General features: G+C 41.1%; 1 protein-coding gene across 7 annotated transcripts in view; it reads right to left on the bottom strand.

Annotated features, from left to right (window-relative positions):
- The window catches only part of NPAS3 (neuronal PAS domain protein 3), a 599300-nt gene extending 575118 nt beyond the window's left edge, over positions 1-24182 (bottom strand). For 2 of the 7 annotated variants that reach the window (XM_085225181.1, XM_085225182.1), the window contains exon 1: positions 23567-24181. In XM_085225181.1, the coding sequence (XP_085081307.1) occupies positions 23567-23721 (155 nt within the window). In that variant the 5' untranslated portion in view covers positions 23722-24181. Of the gene's footprint in view, positions 1-20215; positions 21075-23566 lie in introns of those variants that run through there. The other 5 variants (XM_085225180.1, XM_085225183.1, XM_085225186.1 and 2 more) reach the window with 5 other exon arrangements.
- Between the last annotated feature and the right edge of the window lie 879 nt (positions 24183-25061).

Here is a 25061-nt window from a genome sequence, read left to right as displayed (position 1 = left end):
ACAAATTAAAAAACCGTATTGATTTGGAAACCAAGGTCCCATTTTTCAAAATAAACCTTAAGTACTTACACATCTTTGTATTTTTCAGTGAGACTAAAGTTTGTGTACATAAATCATATCTGAAAATGAAACTTCAGGTTCTGAATGACTTTGGCTGCAACTTTAAATATTGCTCAATATATTTGTTTGCTTTAAAGCACTGTAAGTCTTAACTTAGTAATTTTAATATAATTTACTAGAACTTCAAATTTTCACTTAAACATATCTGCAGACCCAATTTCAATTTCTTGAGCAACTTCAGCATTTGCCTTGTTTATATAAAAGCAAGTGAAATTGAAAGCAATACATTATCCTTCAGGACTTGCTTCTCTTCCTTCTTTCAATTAATCTAGTCTCCCAGGAGTCCAGCATTAAAATAAAATAAAATATCAATACTATTTTTTTTTTAAATTTCAATGTGTTTAATTATAAGAAGCAATTAATTTTTTTTTTTTTTCCCCCAATTTCATTTCTTCTTGGGGATTTCTCACTGATAAATTCAAAATTAACACCATTTGTATTAATCAAATAATCAAACTTTGAGGCAAGGTGTTCACCCTATCAAGACTGTAACCTAAAGCTAAGCATCTCACACCTTTTCCTTAAATTATTGGTAGAACTAACTTATTTTTCCTAGAAAACATTTTCAGAATATAATTTAAGTTTGAATGGCAGAGGGCCGATTTCTATTTTCAATCAAACTCTGCAATTATAATTCTTCATTAATACTAGTGCAATTGTTTGGATATAACTAATGGCAAAAAATGATACATGGTTTACAACTACTTTGTCTGAGTACTTTCTATCGGAGAGAAGAGAGCTTATGATTAATCCACTGCTATCCTGCCAGTAGGATACTAAAGCCTGGGAAACACAAATTTCAATCATTTTTACATTTTTGTTAATGCTGAATCCATTTTAAGTGAAGGAATGCTAGTACTGCTGCTCTCTTGAAGATTTTAATATCAGTGGATCAAATCAAATCACTCTGGATAGGCTTGGATTTTGACCACTCTGCAAGATTAGTTAAGAGTTGCACAAATTCTCCATCGAACTCTTTGGTTTGTAAGAATTCCCAGTATTTCTGACAAGCTGGCCTTCCCTAATGCTATTCCAATTATTTTTTTGAATATATACAAACTCCTCTGACACTATGAATATTTGACCTCATTTACATTAGTACTGCCACTAGATTTTTAAATACTATTACTGAGAAGTAATGAAAATATTCCAGGAATTAATTTCAATTTCCAGGATAATCGTTCTAATATTAACCTTTTTTTTTTTTTTTCAATCTATTTAATTATTTCCATCCTTTTAATCAGTTCAGATAAATTAACTGACTTAACTGCAGCAATCTATTTATTACTACATGAGAAAATGCTGCCCATCAACAGACAATCTGAAGTTTCTTCCTCTAATGTTTAGGCTAGAATTTTCCACTAAAAGCTTTTAGAAGCTTTAGTGTACTTCTGCTGCACAGCAAAGCTCTCAAAAAAATCATTTGGGGCTGGATTTACATTAACTTATCAATATAATACACATCTGCCAAATTCTTTTACAGCGTACAGTAGTAAAGTCATTGCCGCAACAGTAATGAGAACCCTTCCAATAAAAAAAAAAAAAAAAAAGTATAAATGCTGATGGCTCCATCATAGTACATTCCACTCAGCACCTCTTCCTTGTTCACAGAGTCACACTCTCAGAGAAGTTTTGTGCTCCCTGGAAAGGGGATTATTTGTGAAGGACTTACTGCTAATTTTCTTTGCTATTGTTAATAGCTGTATCTTTTACACAAGTAACATATTTATTGATATGTGGATCTTTAGTATATATAATATACATACTTATTTACCCATAACTTATTTAGTCTTAACTACAAAATCTGGATGTGTGAAAACATATCTGAGTGGCAAATTTTTTGAGAAATGAGAACCTTTCTACTAAGCAAAAGACAACTTACAGGATTTGTTTACAAATATTATGGGCATGCTTTCTTAAGCATAGAATCTCATCTGCTTCACAAATTCAACCATTTTACCCCATAAAGAGGCAGCAGTGAACTCTTTCTTTTAGATTCACTTTTATCAAGAGTGATAAATTTATATTTTCAACTATTTCAGAAAGTTCATTACCACTTTTCTAGATTGGTTCTATACACACGATATTAGTTTAGCAAAAGCTAACTGTGTGTCATCTCAGAATTACATTTACTTGAGCAATAAGTGTTTTGCTATCTATACGGACAAAAGATATATATCTCAATAACAATACAAATAAATAAAAGTAATTAATACCTTACGTTACAAGTGTCAGAAAATAAAGATAGCCATGAAGTAATGATCAAAGAAGTTGGTGATGACACTAAAAAAGTTACTTTGAAAATCCAATGTAGAGAAACGTACAGCAACAATTCCTCCTTCGACTGAATCATACCACAGAAGTAAAAACTCAATATTAAGCATTTAAAGTTCTGTGGGTTTATAGCTGCAGGCCCTATACAAAGTTGAGATTTTTCTCTTAATGAAACAGTCAAATTTCATCTCCCAGAGTCCATCGCTTTATACTAATAAAGTTTGTTTAAAAAAAAAAAATTTTAAGAGCTCTCCAGAGACAATACATTTCAAGTTTGACAGAATCTCAAACACTATTACAAACATATGTGTCAGTATTTGATTTTAGAATAATCTCATTAAGAGAGGTGCACCTCAGATATTGTTACAAGGCACTTTTACAATATCTGATTAGTGTGTTATGAAGTAGTTTGTGCAGTTCCACTTCAATAATGAATATACTGTTTCCTGCAGAATAAGTTTTCTACATTTTGATAGCTTCCACATTTTAGATATTATAAAAGATTTTCAGTATTTTCTAAATATATACCAATTCTAAAAAATATATTTATTATACTGTTAAAGAAGGTCCCAGTTTAATAGGCCCTGTGCCAATTTCTGCATCTATCACCTCATAGTTTCTAATAGGAAGTGCAAAGATCAACAACCCACAGCATATCCAAAAAATTATTATCATTAAACTAAGTCTACCTCCTTTGTTCACCTGTGTTCCCAGGGCTGACCAGGTCCTTTCTCCAGGTACTCAATCAGTGGTCCAAGCTGTGACTCAACAGTTACCATACAGATCATATTGAAGTCAAGGGAAATATTGACTTCAGCATCACTAATACTTGACTAAGGGAATGAAAAAAAAAAAATGAAAGAAAGGAATGAAAGAATGGAAATATCTGTTCAGACCAGGTATTTAAACACATGGAACTGCATAATCATTTAAATTCAGCCTGTTATGAAACCATTTTTAAAATTTTGCAAATGAAATAAAAATACTACAATATTGCATATTGCACTACATTACATACTTCCACTTACAAACAGGGAGTTGGGTTGATAATGTAGACCTGTAAGAGAGTTCAAGATTTTTCTGCCAATTTAAAAGCAATTAAAACCTTGAACTCATAAAAAGCATGAAAGATACCAAGTTTCTTTCCTTTTAAAGGTACTTATTACAGATTTTGATTACAGTATATTTTACCTTACAAAATGAAAAATATTGCCTACAAGCCACCAACTGCTAGATGCTACTGAGCATTCAAGGCCTGGTCTTACACTTGCATTCTGTTGTTACCACTTCGTAGAGTAACCTTGAGTCAGTCACCTGTACCTTCTTCCATCCAACTGCTTTGATGAAGAAACATGCAATACTTTAAATATACTTGTTTCCATTTCTTTACAAATTGAACTTTTATGATAAAATGTATTAAACCTTGTCCTATCTCCTACCTTTACCTTCATAAACAAGAAAGCTTAGAGTAGCCATATCTGAACAGAAATCAAGTTCATCAAATCATTCAACAGGCATATAGCCTTGCCCTTCTCTCAGGTTCCTTAAGAACAAAAACAGTAATGTGTAGACCACCACACTGGACTACTTATCTAGTTCTGTCTTGCCACATAACAAGAGATACACATAGCCATCCTAACATAACGGATGTATTTTGCTCATGGGATCATGAGGAGAACTGAAAATTGTCTACATGATACGCAGACCTGAATAATTCCAGCTGGAGGCTAAAAGTCTTTTCAGACAAAATACCATCCCACTGATAAGCATGTTTTCTTCTCTTCTTCAAACTGAAGTACCTTCCCTTTCCACTCTCAATCCAGCCATCAGGTTAGAGTAATAAATTTGCAATACCTGTGATCTGGTCCTTTTAGAAAAAGTTCGACAACTCTAGAAAACTCATAATACTCTGTTATACTTAGCTGAATGAAACTCTTCCATTCAAGAATTCCTTTTGGGATCCTCTTCTTCACAAATAAAGTTCAGTCCCTTAGTAAACATTTCCTCTTCTTCATGAAAGCATTTCCTTATTCACAAAAATCAGTTTGCCCCAATAGTTTTCTTTTCAGCCCTTCCACACAAAAGTGCACTGCTTCAACTATAATGAAAGAAACAAGCACGAGACATGCAAGCAGGCATTATGACATGTTTCATGGTGAACAGCAAAGTCATGACTGCAGACTAAAACACAACGTTATTACATGAGTAATGGTCTTTCATACTCTGCAGCTAGCAAAATCTTTTTTCCATTTTAAGAACAAAATGCCCCCTTAAACATGCCCAAGATTCTATGTTGTCCATCTGATCAGCAAGCATTTTCTCAGGAATTTGCTTCTCCCAGAGAACAAGGATTTATTCTCGTAATAACTCTGTGTCCAGGTCAATAACAGGAATCAACATCAACTGCAACACTGGTTGAAAAATCAGGCTTTGAACTATTATATGTTCACAGGAGCTTTTTTTAAGTGTCCTGAAGTAGTTGTTAAAAATTATTCATCCACCCCACTTGATTTAGTGTATTTCTATACAGCCAATGTGATGTAAAACACTCTTGCACCATGAAGGGAAATTTTAATATTTAATCCTATTTTTTCCATTCTTCAAGCATCTTGAAGCATATCTCTGGGAGACACATCAAACGTAGCTAACTCAAACATCACTAGCTGCAACTTTTATGAGATTTTTGAAGTTATTTGCAGTTTTCTCTTATACATATTTCTCATGGAAGTAAAACATTTTTTTCTTTTAACTGTCCATTTCCAGCTTCTCCTTTATCAAGATACAATGCACTTCTGAAAAAATTCTAATTCACATCAAATTACCTATCAGCTGCAATACAGAACTGACTTCCTTGGTTTCTTCCAGAATGCCTACAGATACACATGTACTAACTATAAAAATGTTTCTCAAATGCCAGGAGATCTACTGTGCTCAGGGCATAGCTTATGAACATTTTTTTTTTTAAATGTACACACTTATTTCAGCCTGAACCTATGAATGTCTGCAACACACTTCCATTTCTTATTAAATCTGTCTACGATGTTAAGTGTAAGAGGCATAACAGAATTCTGCAGTTCCCAGGACAGTTTTGGTTAAGATTGGGTATAAAACAATATGATTGATTACTAACTTCCTGGGATTTCTCCTTTCCAGAATACGCTCATTATCGTGTGTACTGTGCTACAGCCATAATCTTAGTATACACAATGACCCCCAGCAATTTAAAAGAATAAGATTCAGTCTTTCTGCCCAAGATGCACATTTTCACTTTTTATTGCAGGTGAATTTTTACCACTTGTACTCAAAATGCAATACCTGAATCATGATATTCAGTATCGCAGACAATAAACGTAATCACAGATGAAGATTGACCATGTGCTGTGTCATATACCAGGATTAATTCTGGTGTACAAAATCACTGCTACTATTGATCAATCCCCTATATTTTCATCACAAAGTTCACACTCAAATTGAGTATATTCTACAAACACCCATAAAACGTTGTTCCTATTCGGTAACAACAACTTTAGAGGTAGCCTACTCCATAAGAAACAATAGATCTCCAGACTGTGGTGAACATTATCAGTGTGCGGCCTTTCAGTAAAGAAGGCCAACTGACTACAGATCTAAGTAAACTAGACTGTAGACAGCACTTGGAATTATTTTTGTCCTTTCTTCCCAGCACTTGTGAGACTGCACTGGAAGTAATGGGTCCAGTTTGGAACACCCTAGTATAAGAAATACAGGGACATATTGGAGCAAGCTGCTGCAGAAAGCCACCAAGATACATAGAGGACTACAGTACATAAATGCCAGAAGAGGCTGAAAGAGCAGGACTTGTTCAGCTTTAACAAGAGTGAGTGGAGATCTCACAAGACAAAGCAAAGATGAGAAACTCCATTTAAACATTGGGAAAACCTTTTTTGCCTTGAAGTGGTCAAACACTACAAGTTGGTCAAGAAGAATGTAGAATCCTCTTCCTTGCAGATATTCAAAATCTGGCCAGACATAGTCATGGAGAACCTGCTCCAGCTGAGTCAGCCTTAGAAGGAGTGGGACCAGATACTCTCCAGAGCTCCAGTCAACCTCAACCATTCTGTGACTCTGGGATTGGAAGCTAGAGCCTAAGAATCTTGTGATATCACACAGTAACTTTAGACCCTGTTCAAGACTGATATACATTCAAATCTGGAAGAAAATCAGCCTTCTTTCTCCTCTTTCAAATATGGTGTGGATTAAATCAAGCTTCTTCTTACACTCCTTCCCAAACATTCTTTCAGGATTTAGAGCTTTATCTAGCTCATTCAGAAATCTAAATAGGGATTGGAATCTCCTGCTAGACCACCAGCAGTTTTCTCTATTGATATCCTAGGAAATATCCAACCAAATTCTGATTTCCCCTCTTGGAACCCTCCAAAATCTCTCTTCCTCATTCAAGACATGCTTATCAGATCTTCATTTTACAGTCAGGTATGGATATATTCTGATGAACAGCATTCTACAATCAATTATTTTGCCCTCCTCTTCCTTAAGCAAATCAACATGAGAAGAATTATTTCAAGCCAGAAGAACTTGCAAGGAGTCAGGTTTACGACCCCTGCTATCAGTAAATCTCAAGCCTTTCTAATAGAGACAAGCTTATACAACAGTAGAATCTGAATTCAAACACTTGCTTGTATAGTTAATTTACACACACAATGACCTGTCTCTGTGTCAGAGTCCAACACTCTATGTTGAGGTTCTTTTATATATGTCACACATGGAGGGATAATATTTAATATCAAGAAGATTCTGAAAGATGTTTGAAGCTGCATAGGATTTTGATTTCATTATTCCCCCAGTTTCATAGGCACATCACCCTTGCCCATCTCCATGAACTTTCTTCCACTTGTAAGAGTTTATTCAGTGACTCACATTCCACCACTACGGATTTAGTCAGTCACACTGCTAGAATGCAAGCTTGCATATTTAGGAAAATAACCAATCACTTATGTCTCTAAAACTGGCAGAAATTGATTATATGTGAATTGATATTACAAATCTTTGAAAAAATTGCTTGGTCAACAGATTTTGGATTTATAGACTGACCTAATTATATCAGTGTTTATGTTTTCAGGGTTTTTTTTGTTTGTTTCTTTCCTACTAATTTCAAATATTCAATTTACCTTTTTAATTGTTGCTAAGCTATGGCAAAGAGGTGTGTACCAGTGAGACTGTCAAAATACAGGCCTGTCCCAAGAGAAAATACAGCAATGTTATCCCAAAAAATTGATGAAATGCATGGAAAAAACTCTAGATGCATTTTGTCTATATGAGTCTAAGCTAGGAAATAAAGGAGGAGAAGAGAGAAATCAGACAGAATTTCCGCTGAGATAGAAATGCCATGTGAATCATCTGTAAGAAGATCATATTTTAATTGTGCTATTACATGAGATTATGCAAAGATGAAGGGTAGAATGAGGGAAAAAATGAGGGTGGCTGAGAGACAACACATTGTAGAACTCCCACAAAGATCCTCTGAAGAACACACTAAAGTGATCAAAGTGTTCAAAGGCAGCAGAAAGATGACATTAGCCAAAAAGCCACAGAACAGAAAGAACAGGGAAATGGTCAAATGCTTTAAAGCAGATTGGCAGGTTGAGAGGATCAAAGCTTAAGACCAGAAGTGCAATTTTTGTACAGTAATTTGGAAGTCAGTATCCTGTAGGAGGAGACACCCTCAGAAGCAACACTGCAATCACCCCACTTAGTTGCACACACCTCTGCTCTGCCTTTTAACATGCCCTTACCACTACTGCATATTACTCAAAGCACTCCACCTTTTTTTTTTTATTATTCTTATCATTGCATTTTGTAGGACTTTTTTTTACAGCAAACAAATTTGCCTCATATCACCTTCTAAAGTGGAAATTAATATTGACTGAGGTGGTACAAATTCTATCTGAAACAGAATATCACACAGATTTGAAACACACAGCTCCTGACTGTAGCAGGATCTGTGCCACAAATAGAAGGACGGCTGCGCTGCCATGCCTCTGCAGCTCCTTTTCCCCAACCATCTCAAGATCTGTTAACCACGATAACCGCCTTCTGCTATACTTCCTCTTACCATTAATGAGAATTACTGAAAAATGTAATTAATGCAGCTTATCATCACAGATCCTTTTTTCACCATGAAATCTTTTCAGATAATCTGTTTGTGAAGTGGGACAGCCTAGATCAATAGTACTATTTGAAACTAATCTTGGATCCTCTCATTTTTCTCTATTTTGCACTCACATGTTCCCTGAAAACGGTTGTGTAAATGCACTACAGATTGCAAAACAGGTAAAATGAGTAAAAAACTCTATTCTCTGATCAGTTTTCCAGTCACTACACATGCATACTCATATACTCACGCACACTCCTATATATCAATAACTTCTGAAAATACAAATGGAAATGATATAGTAATCTTCCAAGCATTCTGCTTTCTTTTCAATTGAAGGAGGAAAGGAAGAAAGGAAGAGAGAGAAAGAGAGACAGAAAGAAAAGAGAGAGAGAGAGAGAGAGAAACAGAGAAAAGAAAGAAATAAAGAGAGAAAGAGAAAGAAAGAAGCATTCTTAACTAATATACTTCAGTTATTAATAATCCCTTGGAAAATAGATAAATTAATTATAATTAGCTCCCACTTGGATAATTCTGTGTACAGCATTCATATGAGGGAAGTCTAAAAAAGAAACAGGCAAAATCAACACATACATCTTCTTAAATAAAGAACTTGCATAAAACAAAGTCAGGCACTCAGTTCCTCTTTCATTCCATATGATACACAGCTGCGTCAATCCCATCAGGAAACAGGCAACAGGAAATTCTTAACATTCTGAAGAGAAATCTAAAGATGTGTCTCATCACCCTTCCTCCTAAAAGTGCTTTTCGATTGTCTAAAAGACGTTTACTAGTTCAAAAATTATTAATTACTTTACTGAGCTTTTTAGCAGTTCTGGGCCTCATTAAGTAACTAATAAGGAGTCACAGGTATATATTTTGTTAAGTTGCCTTCATTTTTTCATTCCCTCCATTCCAAAATATAAATCAATAAAGAAAGCTTGACATCTATGGACAAAATCAAAGCCAAGTACCTCAGCTATTGGAAAATACTCCCTCATAATGTGCTGCTCCTGTATTATTTGTCTTTCTAACTATAGTTCTTGCATATATAATTCCATTATACTTTTATAAATCACCGTTTTGAAAAATGCTTTTGAACCATTAATATATTTTCCTGGTTAAAATTCTTTGAGATGTTCTTAACAAGAGTCTTAGATAATGAATTTGGGCAAACTCTGGAACAGTCTTTACAGTATTATCATTCTCATTAATTTTCAGAACTACCCACTGTGTTGAGATGATTGTCATGGGCCTAAGACTTCAATTTGACTAAATATTTTTGCATATATTTCAACATATAAGTAACTAACAGATGTTTAAAATGTTAAGTTCGCATTCTAGAAGTAGTTAGATGTTTACTGTAATATGATAATTTGTTTTTGCACTTGTTTTTATTTTGCTGCTTCTATCTTTAAACACTCCTTTAGTGTCCTGGTTGGCTGTAGACAAAACACTTTTAAATGACTTCAGGAGGAAATAAAACATACTTGGTTTAGTAAATACAGCTGTGCTTTTAAAGAAAAAGAAACAACAAGAAGTACTTAATGGTACCGCAAATGAAAAACAAAGAAAAGAAAAGAAAAAAAACACTTAATGCTAGAAATGTTACTTTTACCTAAGATCCAGACATAGTGTAAGCCATTTCAAATCATTTGCATGATAAAAGCTTTCATAGTCATATTTTGTACTCACTTTAGAGACCAAATACTTTCTGTTCTCTTACATCATTACCAGAAGGCTGCATTAAATGAAATAAATTACTTTAAAACTGTTAATATGCAGCATATACAGCATCTTACTTTAGTCCAGATTACTTTTTTTTCTTTGCTTTTTTTTTTTTTTTATTTCTTCTTGGGTTATCTTTGTAGACTGCTCCTGTTTCCATTGTTTCATCCTTAACCATTCACATATCAGAGCAATAAGTATTTCATTACTGGTTTATCTGTCCAGAGGCTTGAGAAGCAGTAACAATTAACCCTCCCTTCACAGTGATTGATACAGGCTTTGCTTTCAATTTGTTCCACTACACAGATCATGAAATTCTGAATGCGATCATCCTTATTGACCTACACTTTCAAACACACAGCTACAATGAGATGAAAGTAATTATTAAAAAGAACACAGGACTACTCAATGCTGAAACAAAGTCTTGAAAAATCTTTTGGATGACCTTCTGAAAAAACTAGCATTATTTGGTGTGAAATAAAACGATGAATTTGCTTCATAATCTGGAAATATTAAATTTAAATCTGATCAAGGTACAGTATCATTATATCACGTAAGCTAGCTCTACTGTCATAACAGTTCATATCCAACCCAGTAAACACTGACTTCAACAAGAGTATTCACAGTAGGATCAGGCCCTATATATTTTAAAAGTTCTTTCTTCAGCTTTATTTTACAACAGTACTGTCTGAAATGTTTTAAAAATGACAAGGCTATAATCACTCTTCTCCCATAGTCTGTTTCAGAAAGACACAGTGTTTCTTTTTTAAGGTCCTGGACGTCTTGAGGCACCTAATGTAAATAAATACACAGGAAATTCAGGCTGCTAAGGAAAAATAAACCTCAAGTCAGATTTCCATCATCAACTGAAATGAACCAAACTCCATACACCACTGCTGGAAACTTAGTGCAGTGAAAAGCAAGTATTTTTCATAAACCTTTGAAAAACAACCCCACCAAAATATTAATTTATTGTAATTGATACATATTTGAAAAATGTAGCAGGATTGTTGGGCGAACAGTAATGACAGACCTGTTTAAAATATGGGTTGCAGTCAAAGAAAATCAGGATAGAAAACTGTGCAGAAGGATGTTCTTACAGGCCCGAGGCTCTAATCATAAAACAGAGTGATGGAGATGAACCAATACTGCATGGATTAGCAATGAATTATTTTGAACTATAATCATGTGCCAGCACAAAGGGGAGGTAAAAACTAGCCATTACTCACAAGCTGATCTGCAGATAAGAGAGAAAAAAAAAAAGTAAAAAGGGGGAAAAATTTATATGCTAAACTGAGTCAGGAGAATAATGAAAATCTAAAATGTTGTTACACTTCAAGTAACATTCTATTTAATGTCTTTCGTGTACTGTATAATACGAAGTATTTACACAATGCAATCTGTAAGATTCTGGGAATAAAGCAGGGTTAAATCAGACAACTCTTCTGTAAATTAGTACTGGATAATAATATATGTATTGAAAAAATATTATAATAGAGAAATTAGTTATAATATTACACACAGAAGTACCAATTTCTCCCTCTGTAAAATTCCAGGAAATACATATGTAGGCGCTTATAGAGAGCCAGGTAAAGATATCTGCAAATGCCTATATGCATACGCACACTTATGTATACATATGCATATATAATGAGGGATTTAATTTCCATTAGTCCATTTGAAAGCAAAGCACCACCATCTTAAGATTCAATGTTAGTTTCCCACTCGGGGGGAAAAAAAAAATGATAAAACTAATTTTGTGAGAAATGAAAAATCAAAACTGCTATCCACAAAGATTCCTGAGATTCTTATGAACAGACTGTTTAAATGAAGAGCACTTTAATCAGTAGAGGAATCCTCACGTTTCTAATGTCTTGCTGTGCATTCTGCAGGTTATAGTAGCAGCTGGTAGAGGTCATATATCTTTTGTGAGCATCCCAAAAAGGCTCACTGCCAGACTGTTAAATTATGAATAAGCAATGAACAAAAGAATGCAGATACGGTGGTGACAAGATAATCCAAGCAAATTTATCTATGACAAATTTCACAGGATTAACAAATTACATTTACACAGAACAATAAAAATGTGAAAAAAAAAAAAAAGATGAGCCTACTTTTCCCTCACAGCATTAGAGCAAAAAAAAATCGCCATTCCAGTGCATGTATTTACATTCAACTTTATCTAAAGTAAGACATTTATAGCATGCTGAGAACAATCAACTAGCATTATTTCCTTTCAAGTAAATATATATACTGTGTCTATCTAACATACAATATATGCCTACACTTTAAAGAATACATGTTTACAAGTCAGTGGAATATTTTTAAAGTTTTCCTCAAAGTAGCAACAAGCAGAATAAATACACAGGATTCTAATCTTGCTTTTCAGGTGGGCTCTTCAGCCATTCTCTGTCAGATAGAAGACACTTTTCCCCAGCCATGTTCTTTTTTCCTATTTGAACCAAACAGACACTCTAATACATGGTAATTATCACAGTAAAAAAAACAAAAACAAAAACAAGTCATGAAAGGGATTTGAATACTTTGAAATAACATTGCAAAATCATTTAGCAAAATATTGTTTAAAAAATAAAGTAGAAGATCGTTCAAAAATGTTTCCTAAATGATGGAAGACTATAAATAATGAAGGTTCCTAAAGATGCTCCTTCAGTATGCCAGATCATTTTGGGGTGAAAAACAGATTTGCAGTGTTTGCTGCATCCTGCAGATTGCTACTCTAATCTTGAGATGTGATACAAAAACAAAAATTGAGTAACAGCCCTGGGAAAGCACAGAATAACAGTTTCCAAACCACAATTGTGTAGAAAAGCATTTTTCTTTCTATTAACAAAGAAAAAAAAAGAATGAGGGCACCTCTTGGTTTCAAAATCTGAGTGAGAGTAACTGATAAAAGGAATAGCATATATGTCTGATAGATCCGGAATCTGTATCTTTTCTATCGCTCCTCTTACGCAAACTCTGTATTTTTGTCATTTCGTTTATTTTGTGTTTGTTAACCTAAAGCAGTTGTTTAGTAAAAATAGATCTTCAATAAAACCTGGCCTTCTCAAATCATATGTGTAATGTACGTACCAAATACATGCTCTTGTTACAGAGCACTGCCTACAAGCAGGAAAACTCACTATTAAAGTGAATATCCAATTAATTAAGATTCTTTAGTAAACTACTTGGATCCTTCGAACACTGCTACTTGAGTACCATTTATCTGTCTCACTTAGCCACTGGAAAAAAAAAAAAAAAATACTGTACTTTTGATTTTCCCCAGGAAATACAAGTTTTGTTGCAAGTCTGAGTAGCAGCTCAGAAAGAATGAATAAATAAAGCAGCCTAATGCATTTGTTTCTCCTTTTATACTCATCTTCTATTTGTTACCTACCAAGAGAAAACAGTTTGGGTTTTGTATTTTTTACAATGTAAATATTTTTTTAAAACCTCTTGTCCATGTACTGTGAGTAATTTATGCACAGGTGAAGCAAACATGCCAATCTGACTACACTCAGATAAATAAAAACAGATACTTTTTTGCAGTGAAGGTTGAAGGAAAAGTGCCCTTAGCAGCTACTCTCTTTTTTAAGATTTTTTTTTCCTTTTTAATCCAGCTGCCAGCACTGTACAGATTCAGTCACTCCGTTCTTTCTATATTGACCTCAACCTTGACCTGTGAAGACTGCCCACTTGCATTTCTTTTCCCCACAAGCTAACATATTCAGTGTCCCATAATCTCTAGAAAAAGACAGCTTTCTAACTAGCATTCTTCTCAAATTTGCCATGTTACACTTCTGCTAAATGCATTACAGCCTCGGAAGGATAATTCTGAGCCACCTAACCCATACAAGCCAAGGTTGCGAGTAAGCCAAACATAAATATGAATATGCAAACGGTAAAATGAACCCCTCTCCCATTCAAAGAAGAAATCTATCAGTTCTGTGCTTAAATTTGAGCAAAACGATATCCCTTCAGGATATAATCTAAAATGATTGTTCAAAGACTATTCATTACTTGATAAAATTCAGTTTAAAACAGTGTATTGTGTAATGAAGCTTGTTCTAAATTCCTTTTAGAGACAAAAAACCCAGGCAAGTATTTAAAAAGGGCTTATAGGATTTAGGCGCCCATATTTCACTTAAATGCAGTATACGCTAGATGCCTAAACCCAATAGGCTCCTCAGAAAATTCAAGCCCCAGAGACATTATTGCAGATTACATACATACATATTATTCAGACCATATCCCGTAAGTTCACTATATACATATGTAAACGTATGATGCCTGCAGGTAATGGAACAGTACTTTTCTACTTAAATTATTTAACACAAGGGCTGAACTTCTATTATATATCAAGCTAACAGCTAATTTTAAGTTGCAATCAAGCCATTCTCTGAAAGCACTTTCAGTGGAGGTTTTGCCTGTAAAAGAAATGTAAATCCCTCTAACGAAGGCAGTGTAATCTTTGAATACGCTCTCAAAATGGGGGCTTGAATTTTATTCCTAGTGTTAACATTGATATCTTCTGCCACTTCTGTTAGTTCTCAGAAATGTTTTTCATCTATCTCATCAGTAAAACGTGCTGAATCGTGTTGAAATCCTTTTCAAAGCACACTAAGCTATTTGAAAAAAATAAAAAATGACAAAACAGAAATACTAGACATTAATACTAAAGTCTTCTTCAGACACTGAATGACATCAGTGAGAAGTTCCCTGGAACAGACAAATGGCAAGATACGGCTGAAGAGTGAAAGTCCGAAATGCAACACATAAAAAATGTTGGGAAAATCGCCTGTAACAAATCTTCAAAACTCTGCTTTCACTAATCCATTTCAAATTCTTGCTTACATATCACTTGTTCTTTAATGTGACTGACTCTTGCCTGCACGTCAGATACATAACTCTCAGTATCGGGCTGCAGCAGGCTGAGATTGGAATCTCTTTGAGGACTGTTCCACCTTTCCTTGAGAATCTCAAGACTTTCATGTTTTATAATAACACACAGACGCAAAATCCAATCCTCCTCCCATTAAAGTACATTAAAGTTTGTCATTGTCATCTCAGTGATAACAAATTCACATCTATTGAATTATACGGTAAAAAGACTTTTATCCTTGCTTGTGATTCTCCATAGTGTACTTTAATTATAGGTATAATTTCATTTGGAACTTTTCTAAAGGTTAAAGTACAACTTGAACTCAATATTCTCCAAAGGCAGGGTCCACTTCTGCCAAATTACGAACACAAATACTATCCTGCCTTTACCATATCTTCTTCATCCTATGCAGTAACCTATCATAGCATACAAAATTAATCATATTTTTACTACTCAGAGCCTTGTTCAAATCAATGGCACAACACTCCTATTCATTTGCCTAGGACTTTGTGTTTTGCAAAACTACTGTTCCAGCTAGTCACAGAACAATGCTCTAGTCATATAGAACACAGCAACAACCATTTTATTCTTACTATGATACAACTTCTTATGCAGCAAAATGCAATAATATTACAAATTATCCTTATTATGCAAAATCCTATTAAACAAGAAGTTACGCTCGTACTACCGGACTTCGTATGTTAAAGATAACATGCAGTGGCCTTATACATATTATACAGAAACAAATTGTCTCTTCTGAAAAAAAATGCAATTACAATAAAAATGAAATTTCAAAACATTTCTTATTATGGGCATAAATCTTTGTCAGTCTCTTTCAAAAACAAAAACACTAAACAATAGGCATAGATCAAAAAAACCAAAAACAAATGTTGGGGGGGGAAATGCAAAATATTGCCTATGTACCTTAAATCTAAAATAAAAAACAAGTTTCCAGGCTGAAACCCCACAGAACAATTTCACTTAGTTTGTTTTAAAATAACATGACTACTGTTGAAATCTCATCTCACAGGAGGTGCTTTTACACTTCCGAGAGTTAACGCTGACAGTAATACAAAATGAATCCCACTGATGGACTGAGTGTGAGGTTTACTCACATGAGATGAGATTTCAGGAAATGTCTCATAACTTAGGAAAAAAATTACTTGATAACAAATCAAAATTTCACCTTGTTTGCAAAAAAGGCTTTAACTTACTGACCACAATATGAGCAGAATTGATCCCAAAATGTTTATGAAATTTTAAGAGTTAATGCTCACGGTCAGTATCAGTTATTTGGACTTAGAGCACATCTTCTAATAATGAAGGCATCATTACAAAGATAGTCTTATGAAACAAATGTTTATTTAAACTAATTGTACTTTTTAGCAAGGATGCTGATGAAACTAATGCCTCAAACGTCAGTTTTCCAACAACTGTTTTACATCTCTCTCACAGTAAAATCCCCATCTGGGCTGGCAACTTGTGTGCCAAGTTTCAAATGAACGTGATTTGAAACTGCCAGCATGTGAGACTCTGAAATTCAAGGGAGACACTAATAAAAGGAGACGGATGCTGACAATACATCCTGGTACTCTCTTTAAAATACCTGCAGTTCCAAGTGCTGGATGGATCTGTTTTCATAATCCTCTAATTATAATATGTTTATAACATATAGTAGCCCTATATTGGTACAGAACAAGTTAACTGGATCTAACTTGTAAGAAAAAAAAAAAGCAGTTGTGTCATAAAGAATGTAGAAACAGTGCTGCAGACAAAACCTTGTTATTCACAATCCCATTAGTTACTGAAAATACGTAATATAACTTTTGTTGATCAATACTCTCGTGTAAGCTCTAAATAATATATGATTCCGGTGGAGAAAAAATGCAGCAAATGGTGAGAGAATGTTTCAAATTATGAGGACCGGTATGACTGCTAATCCATAAATCAGGAATCGGAAAGATTGTTGTAATGTGGGAGGGCTCTATTTAATAAAGGTCATTATAACTCCTGGCTCTAGAGCTATAAGATCTAATATCCTCTCTGGTAGCTCTATGATATGCCCATGCATTACTGTTCTTGTTGACAGTCTGTTGCCTTGGAAATATTTCATTATTTCAGTTTTTCCATTTGTAGACCCTTGGCCTTGTGATATGAAGGCCACCCTATTTCATATTTTCGATTATCATTTAAGCAATCTTCTGGAGCTATTTATATAAAAGCAAGTGTTAGACAATGCATATCATCATTTATCACTGCTGTGTTTAAGCTCACGCTCTAGAAAGAAATGCCAAAATAAAGGGCTTTTTTCTCTTCCACTGTAAGCCAATAGCACTCTGATATGATGATATGCTTTACAAATCGATACTGGCATATCATGTGCATGACACTTCTGTCTATTTAATTTTCTTGGTTAAATATCCACACAACTGAAAAACCCCAAACTCCTACCGTAAAGTAGCATTTGCTAACACACACAGTTTAAAAGAAAATCAAATTATGTGTGTAACTTTTCAAACATCCTTTAAAAACCTTGAACAGGTAGAAAAGTTTCAAAACAATCAGATGCCTGCTTGCAGCAAGGACTACCACCTCTCGCAGTTGTTTCGTAATTACTAATCTTGTGCTGGAAGCAGTAACACAGTCCACCTAAATATTGTGGAAAATAAGACCAAACACAGAATGTGTTCCCACAGCTCCCTCCAGGATCTCTCACCCCCAGAACTCCTTTAGGGAGGCAGTAACTAAGGAAGAGCCTGCAGAACCCCTTCAGCGACTGCCGAGTGCCACGGCTCGAGGAGCCTGACACATACTGCTGGAAGGATGTGTACAGACAGCTTAAACCAACAGTTAATGTAGGGCTTTGGAGCCACATTAATGAATTTTTAAGAAAAAGTACATGTGGCCTGAGCATTGAAGCACTGCTATAGCTTTCCAGAAACTTTTTTTAAAGAACAGCAGACTGACGTTATTTCTGATACAAAAAATGTCCTCAGCCTCTACATGCAATATTTACGCCCACATTGGAACACTGTGAGGGGCGATAAGAAGGGGAACCCCAAGGGCACAGCACAGCCGCTCGGCCGCTGGGCCAACTTTGTGGCTACAGTGCTTGAGGAATCCAGACGACTTTTTCCCCCTGAAATCATTACTCCTCCCACTCCCTACAGGGAAAAACCACTCGGATCCAACCTTTAAAATGACAGCACCAGAGCTGAACAAGAAGATGCTATTAAAGGGCATTAAATTAAATACAGTATATCCTCCTACAACTTCAATCAGAATTTCAGACCAAGTGTTATTTAGTTCAGCTCTCAAGTGGAGCAGAATAACAAATCGCGCACTTTGATTTACCTTCTCCGAATGCCAAATGGAGACAGGTGATAAAGAAAGCACTCATGCACAGGCTATGAAGTTTCCCCTAGAAATTAATTCTATCTTCCAGATTCCTATCTCGGAGAAATTCCCAAAATGGCACACAAATATGCTTCTGCCGGAGAGATTACTGAAGCTATCCTGGCGAATGCACTTCACACTAATACAGTACGGTACTCAGAAAGGAGGCAGCAGAATTGTGTATGGGGGGGACAGGACTTATTGATACAAATTGTTTCCCAACAAAGAACTCTAAGGCAGCAAAGCTGCTGCTGGAAGCGGTGTGAACTCAGCAGAGACCGGATGCCTCCACAGCTGTCAGAAGGGGGATTTTTAAAAAATATTATAGTCAGAGATGAAAATCTGTAATTTACTGACTTCTGAGAACACACTTTGTTCCCACTGCATGCATCTCCCAATCAGCTGCATGTCAATGCAGCCTTGTCCCAGTGTGCAACAGTTAATGCCCACATGCCCTGCGCTCAGTGTTTCTGGGCTCAGTTTCTTGTTCGGGGCAGTCTGCCTCCCTTGGAAAACAACAGAGACAGAATCCAGACAGAATCCACAGGGTTTAGAAGTTGTACGAAGAATGCTGATGCTACTCAAAAACGGAAGTCTGAAATGAAGATTAAAGTGAACTGGCCCCCTACACTTTATTTTTGTTTAAGTATTTTTTCAGTGCTGTGAAGTAGAAAGTGAGCAACACGCGGCCCAGCTACTTTTAAAAGCTGTCTAAATGTTAATTTTCATTTTTACAGCAAACAAGGAACCCTCCTTATCCTTCAACCTCAAGTTCACTTCTGAAGGTAAGTAAAGAGGTGGAAGAAGCCACCCCCAGCCCCTGCTTCTGGACGCAGCTCTCCTCGCAGTGCAGCAACGCAGCTTGGAGCACTTTTTTAAGGAGCACAAAGTAACATCACATGAACTTGTACTCTTGTTTCCTCCTGGTCACTTCTAGAAAGATTCACTTCGCTACAACAGATCCGCTATGGGCGATCCTTGTCAGCAGGGCAGCGCGTTCACAGCAAGCGTTCTCCCCAGCAAAAGTCCCAGAGGCGGCCGGATGGAGCCCCGCGCCCCTCTTCCCATCGCCCGGCTCCCACCCGCTCGCACCCTGACACCGCTCCGCCCGCCCCGGGGGGCGCCGGCACCCTCCGGGCTGAAGCGGGGCTGGGCCGGGCCGCGGGGGCCGTCGGCGGCGCGGCCCCCCCGCTCCGGCCTAGCTGTACTTGAACAGCACAGGCGGGGCCGGCCCCTCCACTCCGGCAAGCCGGGCCTGGCGCGGCGCCCCTCTGCCCCCCCCCTCCCCCTCCGCCGCTCTCGGGGCCGCCGAGCGGTGGGGGCCGCCCGAGGGGGGGGCTCCGCGCACACACACACACACGCAGACACGCACAACCGCTCGCAAACGCGCCTTGCCGAGCGGCGGCCGCTGCGAGCCGCGGCGGTAGGGCTGCGGAGCGGGGCTGCCGCCGGCCGCCCTGTGTCGGTGCGGCGGTGCGTGCGCGGCGGTGGCGACGCGGGGTGCGGCGGCGCACTCGGAGGAACTCGCGGCGCCCGGCGGGGCGAGCGGCGGTGCCGGCGGCGTCCCCCCCCCGCCATGGCAGCCAGCCCCAGCCCCGGCGGCGGCGCGGCCCGGTGCTGCTGCGGCTGCGGCTGCTGCTGCAGGTTCAATAAAGAGAAAGTGTTACCGTTCTCGCCTGGAAGGATCCTGCTGAAAGCTTGGCTTGGTGGGCGCCATCTTCCTGGCTTTTTTTTTTTTTTTTTCTTTCTCTCCCTTACTTTTCCCCCTCCTGATGTTGGTGTGTGTTGTGTGTCTAGCAGCGGCAGCGGTGGCCCTGCTTAGCCAGACGGGCTAAGGAAAAGTACTGAGGCCAAAGCATAGCGGGCTCCCGCTCCTCCGCGCGGTCCTGCTGCAGGTTGCTCGCTCGCTCGCTCGCTAGCGCTGCTGCTGCTGCCGCTGCCGCCGTCCATAAGCCGAGGAGCGGAGGGAGCCGGGGCCCCGGCGGCCCCAGAGACATGCCCAGCGCGGGCGGCGGAGGCCGGCGACGTCGAGGAGAGCGAGCCGCGGCGCAGCCCCGGCGGGCAGCCCGGCCGCTGGCATCGCCCGGCAGGTGCGGCACGGCCACGCACACACGCGCGCACACACACAACGCAGCCGCTCGCACGCTCACACTCGCGGCCCCGCGCCCTTGGGCCGGGCTACGAGGGGTGCCGGGCCGCTGGGCTAGCGGGGCGGGGGCGGAAAGGAGGGCAGGCGGGGATCTCCGCGCTTGACCGCTGTGAAAGTATTTCTGGGCATTTTCCAGCTGCTTCCCCTACTCCGCTCCCGCTCTGCGTGCAGGGGACGCAGCCTCCGCTGCCGGCGCAACACCGCCACTCAGTTGCAGTTTCGCACACTTTCCTCCTCCGGAGTCGCGGCTCCGACGGAGAGAGGTGCTGAGGGCGGGGAGGCGAGAGATCTCCGTGGGCACGGAAACCCCGCGGCTCACTCCGCGGCCCCCGGCGGGCCGGGAGCAGACGGGGGTCGGGCACCGAGCAGGCCCCGCGCATCCCCCTCCCTCCGGGGCCGAACAGTGGGGCACAGCGCTAAGGGGAGCGGGGAGGTGCCCCGCTTTGCTGAGGGGATGCATTGCTGTGCGCAGTTTCACTGCGGACTGTGAAAGTAAGCAGGAAATTAAGGAGCGGGAAAACGGAACCGCTGTCCCAGTTGTCTCATCCAGGACACCTGGAAAGGAGAAAGCTCTACAAGCTCTCCATCCCCACGATAACTTTGTAGCTACTTCTTGCCGCTGCCTTGCAGTGCAGTGCCCCGGGCCTGACCCCCCGGCGGGTTCCCGGGGTAGGGCTCAGCCCAGCACCCCCACGGGACACCTCCCCGCGGCAGCTCCGGGGGGCGGCGGGGAACGGGCCGGCAGAGCAGCGACTGCGGGTCCGCGGCCCGGGCAAAGGCGCGCAGGTGCGCACAGCCGGCGGGAGCGGGGCCGCGAGCCCGAGGACGGTGCAGGAGGGGCGCGGAGAGAGGGGGCTGCGGGTGCCACGTGCCGGCTCCTCCCCACACGGCTTCTGCCTCGGCTCCAACAAGGAGGAAAAAAAATAATAATAATAAAAAAAAGTTAACAGGTGTCACCTCGGTTTGTGCAACCGCGGAAGGAGGTGTCGGTGCCCGCTGTGGTTTAAGCTTTTCCAGAAAGCTCGGAGAAAAATCGTTCAATGTAAAGGACGCCGTCGTGTCGGTAATAGTTACAATTTGGAAGAAGTGCAGAAATGTTTCCGAGATACCCGGCGTGCTGCGAGGTCCGAGCGGCCGCTGCTGCGGGGCCGCACCTGGCCCGGGGCCGTCACGGTTTGGCAGAGCTCTGTCCTTGGAGCTACCCCTGCTCGGAGCCTGACGCAACCCAACTCTCAAACGCCGAGCACTACAAATTCGCACGCTGCTCGTCTGTAAATTTCTGTTTAACTTAAAGTCTCCAGAGGTCCCTTTTATTTGTCTTAAAGCCAATGTGACATTTCTGACCCCTGACTTCCCCACTTCACAGCCTCAACTATTGTGATCGCTGCCCCTACTTCCTCGTTAAAATGTCCGTCAGTTTCCATTGTAATTTAAAGATTTTATAAGTGACAAAAATCATAGCGAAACCGTGAAAAGAAACCAACTTTAATCCGCTCCTTCCTTCTCTCCTGGCCAAGACACAGTGTATGGGGACGGCTGGTGGCAAAGAAGGACTCAGGCTTAGTTCAAATGATTCTAAGGAGGTGGTGGGGCAGCACAGGGGCTGTTGCAGAATATTAGTGCTTGTGCCTTTCCCTTTAATAAAACCCACAAAAGTTAGCACCGAACATTTTCTCTCATGGGCATCAGAGGGAAAACACAGTGTGTGTTTCCCAAAGTGAGAGAGGGGAGCCCAAAGTTGCTGAAGACCAAAGCAGGCACTGCTCTGCCAAGCTTCTAAAACATTTGTTTGAAATATAACATTAAAACTTTCTGTGGTTTTAGCTTCTATGTTATAGAGAGATTTAGCTGAAGTATTTGTTACTACACTGCATTTTTCTCAGGATTTATTTAGTATTGAAAAGTCAGATCGTTGGGACATTATTGCATTTAGAAGAATGTGAATGTCTCGCTCCGATCTCAACCTACATTGAGGTGTTGTCAGTACTTTTAAGCACTCTGCCTCGCTCTTGAGCTGATAGAGGATCCTCCCGGAGCCCCACTCCGGGTCTCGCCCTGCACAGCACTGCGGGACCCCGAACTCAGCCCGCAGTGAATTCAGGCAGTACCGGCGCGGAGCGGGGCTGATTGGGACGGTGGGAACCCCTCTGAACTTCGCTGCGAGTTCCTGCCAACTTTGTGCGCTCCGCTTCCTAACGGCGCCTAACCTGCGAATTCCCTGCATTTGCATCAGAATGCGTTTAGGTGGAAAAAAAAAAAAAAAAAAAAATAGCAGTGCTGAGGGTTTCGTGCTGCATTTCCCTGTAGTAACAGGTGACACAGTAAAGCTGTTAACCTACAGTGTGGAATTGCAAGTGTGCAACCCCAAGTGAAAATTGGTCTCTTTCTTGCTTGAAAGCAAATTCTCAATCGGCATCCCAGGATCAATTGTCCCCCTGGCTGCCACACACTGGGATCTGCACAAGGCATTGACATTGAGAAATTCCTCTTTAGAAAGGATGAGCGGACGGGATCCCAAACTTTGCAGCGGCCACGCTATACGACCGTGCTCGCACTTTTTTTTTTCTTTTTTTCTTTTTTTTTTTTCCCCCCCTCAGCTATTGTTGCTTTCCAGTTCATCCGAGAAAAAACTGGGAGATTACGTTTACTTCTCAGTGCATTTTAAAAGATGCTGTATTAAAAATAAAAAGGAAGCGGGAAGGAAAAACTCTCCCCTCCCACCAAGCTACCTCCCCAACAATCAAATGGCAAGATTTTTTTTATATATGAAAAGAAAAAAAGAGAAAACAAAGAAACACAAAAGCACAAAGAAAAAGCAAGTGGGGGAGCCCCGGGAAGAGCCGCGCGCCCGCTCCCGCCCGCTGCTCACCGTTGTTGGTACGAGGTGATGCCCTGCACGTTCTGCGGGTTCCCGTTGGCCGCCGCTCCGGCTCGTCCCATGCCCGGCGCCGCCGGCACCCCCCCGGCCGCCCCGCCGGCCGCCGCCGTCACCTGCACGCTGAAATCCGGGAAGATCCTGATCATCCCCGCGGCTCAGCACCCGGCGGCTCTCGGCGAAGAGGCGCAGCGGCAGCGGCTCTCCCTCCGGCGGCTGCAGCGGCGGAGCCGGGCACGCTGCAATCCCATTAGTGAGTGGCGGCCGCTGGGAGTAAGGCAGGGCGCTTTGATGTGAGCTGCCGGGCGAAATGGAAAGGGGCTGGGGGGGGCGCGGGGTGAGGGGAGACGATGCCGGGCTGCGAGGGGCTGGGGGGAGGGGAGCAGAGCTAAAAAAAAAAAAATGTTTTTTTTTCCTAAATTAAAAAAAGAAAGAAAAAGGTACGGCTAACAGCACGGCGGCTGTGGATACAGAGAAAATCCAGACTGAGGGACGGGAGGAGAGGGGGGCGCAGTTACTTTGGCGGTGCGGTGGAAATGATGAGCAGCGAATGTTGCCTTTTTCCCTCCTCCTCGTCCCTCCACCTCCCCCTCCCCCCCCCCCCCTACCCCCCCCTTCCCAAAACGCGACTCTTGGAGGATCGCTTGGGCTCAATGAAGTAATAAGAAAGGCGGCGGAGCGCGGCTGGGCCCGCGCCAGGGGGGAGGGGGAGAGCCCCGCTCCGGTCCTGAGGAGAGGAGGAAGAGCGGCGGATGGTTGCTGCGCGAGTTCTCGCTCTTGGTAACTTGCTTTTGCTTTTGCTTCCCCCTCTTCCTCCCCCTCTCCCCCCCCCTCCTTTCTCTCTGAAGGGACGGTTTTCTCGAGCGAGGAAACGCGCCGCTTTTGTGCAACGGCGGAGTTTGTTCCTATTATAGGGAGCTGACTCTCCTCCCCTCCTAGTGTGCAGCAATGTTATTGCCGCTCAAACTTGTAAGGTGTGCGCCGTGCGCGAGCGCACCGATAACACACCGCGCAAAACCCTCCGCAGGCGGCACTCACCGCGCCGAGCCCCGCGCCTCCGCCCCGGCCGCCCCGCGGGAAGGGCGGGCTCGGCGCCTTTGAGCCGCCGCTGCCTCCCCGCCCGCGCTCTCTTCCCGGCCCCGGGTCGGGGGGGACCCCAGCCGGGAACTGCGGGCCCGCAGCGCGCCCCGGGGGCGAGGGAAGGGCGACATGCGGGCCCTTCCCGCAGGAGGGTCCCAGCGGATCTCCCGGCGCGTCGGGGCGCTCCCGAACCACGGACCTGTAGCACCGTTCTGCTGCGGGCCGAAGCGAAAAGTGCGTTGCCGTGCACTTTGCAGAGCAGCGAGGGGACATTGCGAGCCAGGCGCGCGGCAGTGCACCTTGCACTGCAGCAGCTCGCTGCCGGCTGTAGGCCGGAGAAGAGCGGCTCATAGCGCTCCGGGACGGGACGCCGGGAGTGCCTCTGCGTGTGTAGTGCTGTAGGGGCTCT

Source organism: Meleagris gallopavo, chromosome 5 (genome assembly GCF_905368555.1).
Source record: "Meleagris gallopavo chromosome 5, MGAL_WU_HG_1.1, whole genome shotgun sequence".
NCBI lineage: Eukaryota > Metazoa > Chordata > Aves > Galliformes > Phasianidae > Meleagris > Meleagris gallopavo.
The sequence above is the reverse complement of the archived record's forward strand: the minus strand, read 5'-3'. Positions and strand labels throughout refer to the sequence as shown.